This window comes from Platalea leucorodia (assembly GCF_965183815.1).
Source record: "Platalea leucorodia genome assembly, chromosome: 12".
Taxonomy (NCBI): Eukaryota; Metazoa; Chordata; class Aves; order Pelecaniformes; family Threskiornithidae; genus Platalea; species Platalea leucorodia.
In genome coordinates this window covers 17316289-17328792 of record NC_138834.1, presented here as the reverse complement: position 1 = coordinate 17328792, position 12504 = coordinate 17316289, and the positions used below count along the sequence as shown (strand labels likewise).

The 12504-nt window shown below is 49.6% G+C and overlaps 1 protein-coding gene across 1 annotated transcript; it reads left to right on the top strand.

The window, feature by feature from the left end:
- Positions 1–75: 75 nt before the first annotated feature.
- Positions 76–12504, top strand: SMARCB1 (SWI/SNF related BAF chromatin remodeling complex subunit B1). Its single transcript, XM_082325051.1, has 10 exons — positions 76–257; positions 1783–1894; positions 2578–2607; positions 3903–4032; positions 4627–4764; positions 5443–5570; positions 6141–6307; positions 6753–6943; positions 11064–11195; positions 12137–12504. The coding sequence occupies exons 1-10, from the start codon at positions 165–167 to the stop codon at positions 12174–12176; spliced, it is 1161 nt and encodes a 386-aa protein (XP_082181177.1). The 5' UTR covers positions 76–164; the 3' UTR covers positions 12177–12504.

The following is a 12504-nucleotide window of genomic DNA, read 5'->3' as shown; positions in this document are numbered from 1 at the left end:
GCCGGGAGCGCGGGGCGCGGCGGCGCATGCGCGGAGCGGCGGCCGGAGTAGGCCGCGGCGCCCCCCCCCCCCCCGTTGTCGCTGCCGCCGCCGCCGCCGCCGCCTGGTCCCCGGGCCCCCCCGCAGGACGCCGGGCGCTGCCGCCGCCCGCTCCCGCCGCCACGATGATGATGATGGCGCTGAGCAAGACCTTCGGGCAGAAGCCCGTCAAGTTCCAGCTGGAGGAGGACGGCGAGTTCTACATGATCGGCTCCGAGGTGCGGCCCCGCGCACAACGGCCCGGCGGGAGCCGGGCCCGGGGGAGGCGGCGGGGCGCCGGCGGCCGCGGGGGGCTGGGCTCGGGGCGGGGAGGGGCGGCCCCGCGGCGGGGGCAGCGGCCCTCCAGCCCCCGCGGGCCCCTCTGCCCACGCCTGCGGGGGGCGGCGGGGCCGGGCCCGGCGCGGCCGGTGAGGGCTGCTGCGGCCGCGCAGGCGTGCGGCGGGGCGCGATGGCGGCCGGGCCCCGCTCCCTGCGGCCGCGCTCCCGGGGGCCCCGCTCCCTGCGGCCCCGCTCGGGATCTTTGTGGCGCGGCTGCCCGGGCCGCGGGGGCAGGCGGCCGGCGCTGGGGCCTTTGTGCGCGGCGGCGGCGGCGGCGGGGCGGCCCCGCTCAGCTCCCGCCTGCCCGCAGGGGCACCCCCGTCCGTGCGCTGCCGAGAGGCTGTTCGCCTCCCTGCACGCCGGCCCTGAAGCCAGAAACATCGGTGCTTCAGCACCAGGGAGGTGGTCGCAGTTGGAAACAGTAAAAAAATGTTTTAGCCCCACCCTCGGTGCAAAAAAAGGAAATCTCGGGTGTTGAATTGCCAGCTGTGTCGGTTGAGCAGGGGCTGAAGGCCCCTCGCTCTCTCCTGTGAGACGTAAGGTACCTGCAGCCAGCTAATGTGCGAGATTGCCGGACCAGACACATGGAAGGGGAAAGAGGGTTGCCTTTTTTATCTACCGTTAATTTCTGTCTCCTGATGAGCACTGTACAGCAACAGATATGATTAAAAATTACCTGAAAATAAGATGTTGAGATCAAAATGAGTCTTGTCAAACAAGGAATAAAAGCCTTACTGTGTGGCAGTCTGCCAGGGTACTACCAGTCTGAAAATTTGTTTTCAGAGTCTAGAAATAGTTCTGTTGTTCAGCAAGTCCTGCTGTAGCTTTCAGCACAGGTGAGGATCTTGTGCCAGGAAGAACGGAACTGCTTTGCAGATGGTGAGTAAATTTGAAAGAGGATTATTGGCAGTGATCACATTTTATGTGTTCGAAGGATTTAAAACAAAATACAAGTCTCTGGGTGTTTGCTGTATTCGAGCAATGTCTAGATGGCACGGAGGTTCAGAGTAAAAATGGTAACTGTCGGAGAGCTGGGTATCTGGTTTGGTTTAATTCCTACTGCGCATTGTGTGTTGAAACAGAAGTTGAAGTAAAGAAAGGTTAGGTTGCTCAAAAATACATGAACGTGAATGGATTTTTTTCTTAGTAAAAGGATTATTGTCAATGGATGGGAGTTTTTTCCTATCAGACTGGTGAAATAAGTGCTGATAAAAATTTTGTTTTCCGTATTGCCGCAAAAATTGCAGTGCTGCCAAACCCAGTGCGGTCAGTCTATCATGAAAAACAAACAAAAAAATCCTCTTAGGAGGTCCCTCTTATCATTACAAAGAGCTGAATTTGCTTCAGCTTATGCTAAAAATCTCTTAAATGGAATACCAGCCCATACCGGAACACCAGGCCACCTCTCCGCTTTTCTTCGTGTAGGTGGGAAACTACTTGCGTATGTTTCGGGGTTCCCTGTACAAGAGATATCCCTCGCTCTGGAGGCGACTGGCCACAGTGGAAGAAAGGAAGAAGATAGTGGCCTCTTCACATGGTGAGATGATGAGTAAACATTCCCAGTACTGTTTATCTGAATTTTTGCCTTGCAAAACTGTCTCCGTCCGCTCAGAAGCTTGTGCGCTGTTAGGGCTGGACGCATCACCTGCGATCGCCCCAGTGACGGAGCATGCTGCAGCGGTGGCGCTGGCAGCTCCCGGGTCAGCCTAGCAACAAACACCAACTGATCAAAGATGTTGTAAAATGGAAGCATCCATTGTGGCTTTCCTGGGGTTGGCTGCATTCATCACAAAGCAAAAGCCACATCTCAAAATCAATACCATATTCCAGAAGAGACTTTTAGAGACAAAGAGGGCCTTTTTTGTCCCTGTTGTCAAATAGGTGGGAAAGTTGCAAGGATGTCCCACTGAAAGTGTGCGTCTTTGCTTAGCTTTGCTTCTTGCGGGGCCTGAATATTTACGCCTCCCAGAGTTTGTTGTGGTGTGTTGCTACTGATGTGACTGCAACAGTGAGAATATGGCTGCCTTGTATCATATTTGGTGGGAGACTAATAACAAGCAGTTATATTTCTTAGCAATATGACTTGTTGTACACTCTTTAGACTAAAGCGTAATAAAAATAAATGGTTTGTTCTGGACTTATGTCTCCTTCTTCCAAGTATCCTGCTGACCTGTTGCTTTCTTTTTTTTTTTTTTTTTTGTTTCTTTTTTCCCCCAACAGAAAATCAGCGGTCTCACAGTCCCAGAAGATGTAAGTCATATCTGCCTGTTATTCTTAGCTGTGCTAGAGGAAGAATCTGTACCATGACCTTTGGTGCTGCTACAGTATATATTAATGTCTAATCCTCTTCCTCTGATCTCTCCCTGTGGTCGCCCTAATTGTGCCCTGACCGCATGCTTAACGCTTCTTTCTCGGAACCTTAGCGAGACTCGCAAATGCAGATGGTCTCTGTAATTCAGCAAGAGCTGTCCTGAGGTTTCTCCCCCTTTCCCAAGTCTTAGCAGCTTTTCTATTGATCATTGCCTCTCTATTTCCAACCTTTAAGCCCACTGAGGATTTATTGCTTTCTGGGCTTTTCCTCCCAGAAGGCTGCGGAAGAGATTTTACTTAATTTTGGCAGATGTAGGTGTGCAGAGCTAAACCATGTGATTGCAAAGGGCAACTCAGGGTAGGAAAGAATTGTTTTGCTCTTCCTCTCCTTAAGTAAAAGCATGTTAGATTTGAAGTTTATCTAACAATTATGAGGATCTAAGGACTTTTTTCCCTGGAGTTTTTTTTTGTAGTGTTCACTTCCATCTTAAGTAAATTTCGTAACAGAAATGACCAGAGTCAATCGATAAGTTGCACCCTGGAAGAACGGGGTTCATCCAGTGGTAGTACCTGAGGGAAGCTCGTGTAATTCTAACCCTCCCTGTGTCTTGACTCTTAGTCCGAATGAAAGATGTTTTTAATAAACAGGGTAGCTATACAAGGTAAAGAGATACTGATGCCTTTTGCAAATCTTTGCTCTGTCACTGTGCAACCAAGGTGTCATCCTGCTTTTGCCTTTAGAATTGTATTTCTTCTCTAGGCTTTGTGGTGGGGATTGCTAAGACGTTCCGCCCTTGTTCCCAAGAAAGTCTCAGTTATTGCTGCTGTTTAGATGGATGTCAAGACCAGATTATATTTCTGTTGTGCCAGGCACTGTGGCTGGGCTTCTGGTCACTCCAGTGCAAGTGTGCACATCTACCCCAGCAGCAGAGCATCCTGGTGTGTGAAGGAGAGTGGAGGCTTCTGGCAACTCAGAAATGACAGTGGAAAGTTCTGTTGCCTCCATTTATCCCCTGTGTACAAAATGCCATGTCAAAACCTTCTCGAGAACTAAATGTCTATGAGAAGATAACTGAAGCCCAAAGGACTCTTGGGGCACACACTCATACCGCTGGGTAACCTATTCTAGTCCTTCCTGCAGTGGCAGGGAGGGCTTTTCACTGTGCAGCCTATTAATGCTACGTTGCTATGTAGTACTTTTCCGTGCTAATTACTGGCATCTTTCTTGGTAATAGATCATGGCTACACAACATTAGCCACTAGCGTGACACTGTTAAAGGCCTCTGAAGTGGAAGAGATCTTGGATGGAAACGACGAGAAGTATAAGGCAGTGTCTATCAGCACAGAACCTCCCACCTACCTCAGGTAACCGGCGGCGGTGAGGGCCAGGATCAGAACGCAGCTGCTTGGAAGATGTCAGCTTGGGCAGAAAGCGCAAGAAATTGCATAAACCCAGGCCATTGTGCAGGGGGGTGTTTGCCAGTCGTGCTGACAGTCGTTGGCAGTGTTGGGCAAATGAAGATTTCCAGAGCATAAGGATTGGGTTACTGCCCACATACAACAGGAAGAAAAACATAAGTGTTTGATGATACAGCTCTTTTTGCAATTACTGCGTTCCAGCTGTAACAGATGTTTTGCAGAACAGACTCTCTGCACGTACTGTCTTCTGGAGACGGCGCATTTATCAACCGTCCCTTTATAGACAGAAACCCCAAATATGGACCTAGTATTTATAATGGTGCACCTGGATTCATATCTGATGAATAATTGTGAGCTGGGGAGTGGGCTTCCCAGAGGCTAGCGTGGAACATGAGTTCTCAGTGGAACAACATTGTTGAGGGTTCCAGAATAAAATAGCAGGAGCTTATAATAGGACTTAAAGTTTAAAATTATACCATTCCTTAAGCAGTAGCAGTGGTGCTGAGGGTCTGCAGTTTAACATACCGTCTCCTTCTTCAGAGAACAGAAGGCAAAGAGGAACAACCAGTGGGTGCCGACCCTGCCCAACAGCTCTCATCACCTGGATGCAGTGCCATGCTCAACGACGATTAACAGAAATCGCATGGGCAGGGATAAGAAGAGGACGTTCCCTCTGTGGTAAGACAGCTTCCCTGCTTCCGAAAAGTGGAAACGGTTACCAGCGTGATGGCGCTGCCAGGGTAGTGCTGATGTGTTACTGTAATGTTGTGATGCATCTCAAACTGACAGAAGACCTACAGGTCGCTAACTTGGAGGTGCTTAGCTAAACTGTGTCTTGAAGCTCTTCCTTACAGCGGGCAGCCATGGCTCAGAGAGGAGGCTTTCCTTTTGTCAGGAAAATGGTTCATTCTTTTCCTGATGAGTTCCTTCCACTTTCTGCTGATTTGCTGAGCCGCTGTAGTTTGAGGAGCCTGCGCACCCTCTCTGTGAAGGACAGGCTGCCTCTCACTGACATATCCCAGTAACTTTGATGTAATTTATTCCATGGAAAATGCTGCTGTGGCTCATGGCTTACGTTTTATTTTCCATTATAAAAGTCGAGGAAACCAAGATAAAATGTAATCCTGGAAAGCTTCCTTGTTTTATTTGCAGGAATGTATTATGATAGATGCAATAAAAGGTGATAAACTGGTATTGGTTGCCATAGCCCTGTAAGCTTGCGGTAGGAGTCTGTCTAAAGACTGATCTGGGTGTTGGAGCGTGGGGATTGCTTCCAACAAACATTGCCTTCCCTCTTTGGATGCCAGATGTGTCGCGCGCTAGTTGCATGTACCATGTTGTTGCTCTTTGTATTAGCTTTGATGACCATGACCCAGCGGTGATCCATGAGAATGCATCCCAGCCGGAGGTTCTGGTTCCAATCAGGCTTGATATGGAAATTGATGGGCAGAAACTCAGAGATGCGTTTACGTGGAACATGAATGGTATGTAGGAAGGAGAATTTCCTGAGGCTGGAGAGAGAGAGTTGTATCCATCACCAAATACGAAGAGAGAACAAGCATGAGTGTGCATGTCCTTGGCCCCTATACACAGAACTGTAAAGCTCTCCCACTTTGGCCTGTGTTCAGCTCTCATGTCTCTTAGCCAATGCTCTGCCACTTCCATGGGTTGCAGTCATTCCTGGACACGTGTAATCTGAAGAGTTTAACTGGCCTATCCTCCTGACCCGGTTCATCAGCTCAGCGGTCTGAGGCTATTCTGTTAGCTGAGGTACCTTAAATACAAAACAGTTCCTGTCTGTGGCTCCTTTATGCATGTGGATTATTAGACCATAGCTACCTTGTGTCCATGGAGCAAGTAAAGAAGGCTGTAAGTCCCTGTGTTAGTGTGCACATCCTCACGAACCTGATACAAAACACCCTTTTAGAAGCAAAAGGTGATGCATTTGCGATTTCCTTTGTCATGCTGTGGGATTAATTTTGTGTATTCTCTCAGTGGCAGACGTTGATTTCTAAGAAAGTTAACAGTGTCTGTTCATTCTTGTTCTGCATCAGAAAAGCTAATGACCCCAGAAATGTTCTCTGAGATTCTTTGCGATGACCTGGATTTGAATCCTCTGACGTTTGTCCCTGCTATTGCCTCTGCCATCCGACAACAGATCGAGTCGTACCCAACTGACAGTATCCTGGAAGATCAGTCAGACCAACGAGTGATTATTAAGGTAATACAGGAAGGCAGTAGAATAAGAGCTGAACCATTTGGGTTTCTCTGATTACGTTATGGGGGAGGAAGAGTACAAAGGCTTCCGTCTGAGCGAAGGAGCTCTTAATTCCAGTCCTGCGTCCAGATTGCATTTTGTCCTTTGTATTGAGAACAGAACTAAGGTGGCAGATTACTGAACATCCATGCGCCAGCCCCTGAGATGATGAAATAGTTCAGTGAAAGCATTGTCGAGTCCTTTTGGAAGAACTGAACCTTGGTGAGCAAAGCTGAGTTGTCTTCGTGCTACTGGAATTAAGAATTCGGTTAAAGAGCTCTGCAGATGCAATGAACTAGGAGTTACCTCTCCACTTCGCTTCTCCAGCCTCTGCCTCCCCAGTTAAATTACCTTAGACAAACTATTGCGAGAATGGAAACAAATGACCTGTTCCTTCCCTTGTCTCCAGCTGAACATCCACGTAGGGAACATCTCCCTTGTAGACCAGTTTGAATGGGACATGTCGGAGAAGGAGAACTCGCCAGAGAAGTTTGCCTTGAAGCTGTGCTCAGAGCTGGGTCTGGGTGGGGAGTTTGTCACTACTATTGCCTACAGCATCCGGGGACAGCTGAGCTGGCATCAGAAGACGTACGCCTTCAGGTACAGAACTGTCATCTTCCCGGTGTGGGTATGGGTGTGCGTTCGTACTTCGTGGGCGTTGGTATCAGTGCATCTTAGAACAGCTGACCTGATGCAGAAAGTTTCATTTGAAATTGGTCTTTATGGCTTGCACCCATTCTGTCCTTACAGTCTTTTCTGCTTGTGCTCAAGTATCTTTTCCTGTTTGGTGTCATACATTTCAGAACCAAATATTGATGAAATGTCAGCTTTTGCTGCAGAATGAAAGGCTGTTGTAATCAACAGTGACTGAATACCTTGTGTCTCCCTCTTCTAATGTATGCTAATGATGAGCCCCAGATACATTTTTGTTTCATCGGCTTTGCCTGACTCGGGCCATCCGCTGTCTCAAGCTTTGGTGTTTTGAACAAAGACTGATTGAAACTGTAGCTCTCTACCCTGGCTGACATTAAACTTGGCTTGATCATAGGCCCTTCTCACAGCTGGAAGGCAGCAGTGTCAGGTTTGATTAGTCAGCTTTGTAACTTGTCTCCTAATGATAATTGTTTCCAGTTGTGCCGTGCAGTGTTCTGTGCCGAGTTACCCTGATGTTATCCTCAGCATCTTGCTGAGTCTGCAGGCAGTAAGTATTCCTTAGTGTGCGCTGGGAGGTTTTTTGACCTCAGGTCGTGGTGACAGTTGAGGAAATCTGAGGGTTCAGCAAACGATGTGTTTGCAGAAGTGAGGGAACAGTACTGTCAACACCGGTTTTGTAGAGGTCAGCTCAAGGGAGCAGGATGACCTACCTGGGCAGCAAAGGGAAACACGCCCAGCCCTGTCCTGCCTTAGGGAGAGGGCAGTGAGTAGTTGGTGTGGGGGTTAGCCAGGAGGGGCGGGGGGCTGGGGGCAGCTGGCTGCTGCCGTGAGCTCTGCGCCTTCCTCCTCCTCCGTCTGGAGGTCTCCTGTCTGGTCAGCCTTCTGTGGAAAACAGGCACTGATCTGCTCTGGACCAGTTGCTCTTCCACCAGTCTCCCTCCGCTTCCTCTGGAGGTTATTTTTATCCTGAAAATCTTCCACAGCAACTACTTGGTTCTAAAATCATCCCCAGAGTGGTTTGTATTAGAAAATGGAAAGGGACTCTTTACCACATGGGAATTAAACTCTTTTACGGAAACTGTTAAATTGTGCGTCCATCCTGCTGATGCCCCTTCTCCTCACGGAGGTGGGGAGGTGGCTCCTACCTTTCCACCCCCGACAGCTGACCGATACTCGCAGGTCCAGCGTGTGACCACATCGAACTGTAACAACAGAACAGTGGCTGCGCGTTCCTGAGAAACGATGGGAACTTGGAGGGCGTAGATGGGAACCCGCTACCTGTGGGACTGCCTCTCCTCCCCTGCTGCTGGGTGCATTGTAACCGCCACAGAAGTGAGCTAGCATGGCCTGCGTTGTAGCCTCCTTGAAGTAGAGAGGTGGCCCTGTTCACACCATGCTGGCCAGGAAGGCCTCTCTTCTACTCACAATTTATTTACCTTCCCAGTTCATTTACTTTGACAACTTCTTAGCGTACTGCCTCCCAACCCACAGGGCATTTGTTCCTAACTCTTGTCACTTGGAGGCAGGCTTTGTCCATATTTAGGGGACACTAAATGTTCTCCCTCCTTTCTCTGCTTCTCCGCGTATTGCAGATACCGATTTAAGAAATTAATCTGTGCACATGTTAACCGTTGCGAGGGGGGTTCACTTCTCCCTTTGCTTCCTATCAGCTCTGTAACTTGCAGCAAGTGAAGTTTTAGTCAGTGCTGCCCAGGCTCTCTCAGATATATCATATTAATGCCAACTTCCTGCTGTTCTCTCTAAAAACACGTATCTGACCACGGTTACTAAAGAGTGCTGCCTTTCAGGGGCAGTTCAAACAGGTAGATTTCAGGCCTTCTTTGGACTGTGGCAGTATCGCAAGGGGGAGAATAAAAAACTAGGAAGGGAACCCCAACAGAACAAAGTACGTAGACATGAGCTGTTCAGGGAGGAGAAGACATCTAATTTAAACCTCCTTTTGTGTCATAGTACAAACATGTCCTCCTCTTCCCTTTCGTCTTCCAGCAAAGGAGTGCTTTTGAAACCTCACAGTGATTAATGAGATTTGGGTTCTGTGGTTGGTTAGTTCCTGAATTCCCAAACCACAGGAGCGGCGGTTGCTCCAAAGTCATTCCACTGATGTAAGGAAAGGGTCTGCTGTAGATGTATCAAAAGAACCTTAATATCTCAAGGGACCGGGGTTTGAGAAGTCCTGTGCCTCTTAATCATCTGAGGGAGAGGTAAAACTGTCTTCTCGTTGACGAAAGCCAGGGCAGTTCTTTCGGCTGGCCTGCCACTGCAAAACAAGGAGAGCCCGAAAGCCCAGTGGAAGGGGCAGGACTGGAGGCAGACGGGTAACTGATGCTTAGGGGATTTTCGGGGGACGGTGTGCTACGGCGTTTCGCGCCTCGGTAGCGAGCGTTTCTAGTGGCAGCGCGCAGCACCTCGGAGCCAGAGTTTTGCCTCCGGGGCCCGACCGATGGCACAGGTTCTCACGCACCAGCCCAGGCGCCGAGGAGTTACCTGCTGGCGTGCCCCTGCCGCTGCGGCCAGAGGCCTGGGCCCTAGCAGAGGGAGCGTCGTGCTCCGCTGGGAATCCCGCAGCTGACAGGGCGTTTCAGTCACTCTGCCAGCAGCACTGTCCTCTTGATCAAAAAGTAACAGGGGAGGGGAGGCTGTCTTATTTTGGAGGTTGGGAGATGAGGAGGATTTTTTCAGTTTATCCCTGATTCTGCGCTATAGAAGTGTGGTATCTGCATTGGCTTGCAATTAAGTTATGCGCATGAGGCTGGCTTTCCAGCCCCCGTTTAATTCTAGTGGGTGCTCCGTGTTAAGCATGGTAAATGAAATAGAGACCATGCCATCAAGTCAAAAAAGCCGGTTAAGATGTAGCATTTAGCCTGGAACGTGTAGCAGTCTGGGGCTAAGATGAAATTCCTGGGTTTGAGTGTTGCTTAGTGGACGTCAGCAATACTGGAAGTAGACTTGATTAAAGCTTCCTCCCAGGATCAAATACCAAAGGCCCTGGATTAATTTTTCATTGTAGCACTACTTTGAAGACTTGTTATTCTAGATTAATAGCTTTGATGCAGACGTCCATTCCCACGGCGATTAGCGTTTGAGCTCCTTCCTGAGGGAAGGAGGGCTGCCCGGGAGCGCGGGGAGGGGGCCGGATCTGCGCGCGCCGGCCGGGCTCTCCTCTCGCAGACACCCTTCCTGCAGCTCGGGCTGGGCGCTTTCTGGCGTTCAAAGCAAACATTTACGTTCTGAGGCTCCTCTGTATTTATGCTGGGCTTCCGGCTCCACTGTCAATATTTGGGAAGCTACTCCTGGTCAGTTCCTGTTGACTTTTACTGAAAAGTAGCTAGTGAAGCAGTAAATATTTTTGTGCGTGTGATAATACAGCTGGTCAGGGCAGAGAGAACTCCGAGGAGCAGATCCTGTGATCTGGGACAGAGCCCGGTGTTTCCTTGCTTGTGCAGGGAGTAGCCCCAGCCGTTGGTTGCAACAGCAGGCCCTTTCCGCAGCATCTGGGAGAACAGTCCTCGTTCCACCGTCAGGCTCCCAGAAAGGAGACTTGTGCCAGGGAAGGGCTGTCAGAGGTGTGCTAGGCAAACTACAGCTAGGAAGTCAAGAGCTGCAGAGCGGCAAGGCTGGGCAAAGAGCCCTGTTAACAGCCCCTGCTCAGCTGCTGCTCTGGGAGAAGGGCTCCCAGCACTAATAAGCTGTATGAACTTCGCCTGTGCTTACTGGTTTGAATGCTGTCAGCCAGTTCCGTAACGGCCTTTGTGGGAGAGGACTGCATCAGCCACAGTTGCTTTGACAAACCCCTCTCCAGTGGTGAAAGGGGGTGGTTGTTGTTGGTCCCCCAGAAACTTCAGGCTCCGCAAGACCATAACCATCAGCCCCTGGTGTACTTCTGGGAACCAGGCTGGACTGAGCAGGGCTAAGAATGAACGCTTAAGCCTGAAACACTGTAAATGATGCTCTGTTGTCCTTGTGTCTGCATCCGAGCTGGTAACCCAGAGGAGCGCTCCGGGACCACTGATGAATGTTGTTTGTTGCCTTCTGCCCTGCCTTGCAGCGAGAACCCGTTGCCGACTGTGGAAATTGCCATTCGCAACACGGGGGATGCTGACCAGTGGTGCCCTCTTCTGGAAACCCTCACAGATGCCGAGATGGAGAAGAAGATCAGAGACCAGGACAGAAATACAAGGTGCTGCCACTTGTTCAGACACTTCTCCTTCTGGCCTGTCTCTAAGACAGAAGTTAAAAGCTTTGATGTTTGTCTTTTTCTGCTGAGAGCCAACTGGCTGGATTTCAAACTCTCATACCACAACAGAAACTCATATCCCTTTAGCTTCAGGATATTAAACTGTTATCACCTTGCTCCACAAACATTTACATCTCTACTTTAACCATCTCCTGCCTGAAGCAAAGTTTCCTGGGTTTTTTGTTTTCCTTTTTTCTTTTCCCTGGGCTCTCTGCTCGTGCAGGGGGATTTGTTTCTATAGGAAGGCATTCATCAAAAATGCTGGAGCTTCATGCACTGTCACGCTACCTAGAATCCTGCCACAAGGCTTCCTTTTATGCAGGGTAAAGCGCTGTTTGACGTAGGAACGGGCAAGCTCCCAGCTCCAGCCTGGCTGATGCTGAGCTGTTTGCCAGCATGGGAGCACTGCTGTGAGCCCGCCAAAGAGACCCACTGCGCAGTGTTCAACAAGCAGTGGAGAGCACTTGCTCCTACTTGGTGAAAATACTCCTGGCAGATATAAAACTGCTAGAATCTCTCCAACAGATACGTTGTGGGAACAGTAAATATGCTGGCTCAGCTCTTTCCTAGGATTTTTTTTTTTTTAATGCTGATTAACAGATTCATAATGATTTTGCTTCTCGGCTGTGGCTGGCTGAATAGTTTTCAGTAGTGATTGGTTCAATCCAAGTTAATGAGCAAAAGTGTCCGAAAAGCTGTTACTGAAAATAGCGTCTTAGCCTTATCAACAGGGCCACTCTCAGGTGACAGGGAAGTCTGTCTGTGCAATAAACCTGTCTACAGAGTTCACAAAGCTCTGGCGGCCTCCCCAAAAGTGCGGGTTTTAATGAGACTTCACACGACTGTAACACAGCGCTTACTGTACCTCTTTCTGTCTCTCCTAGGCGCATGAGACGTTTGGCCAATACTGCTCCAGCCTGGTAATCTTCCTGTTGTGACACTGGTGCTCTTCCTACAGACTTTATCCCTACTCCTCTCCCCAAATGGATTTAGGATTGGCAGGGGTCTTTCTGTCCCTGAAGGGGACACACATTCCGCTTGCCAAGAGTTCCCAGTACTGCTGACTTCTGCCCCCATCCCCTCCACCTAAATGCCACGTACCAGGAATGCCGCGTTAGCGCGTGATCTAGCTGAGGCCTGTGGCAGCTGTTGGAGCCCTTATATACCTGTGTGTGGACAGTGGAAAGATTCTTTTGTATAGGTGCAACATGCACTATTAGGACAACTTTTTAAATAAAAGGAATGCATACTA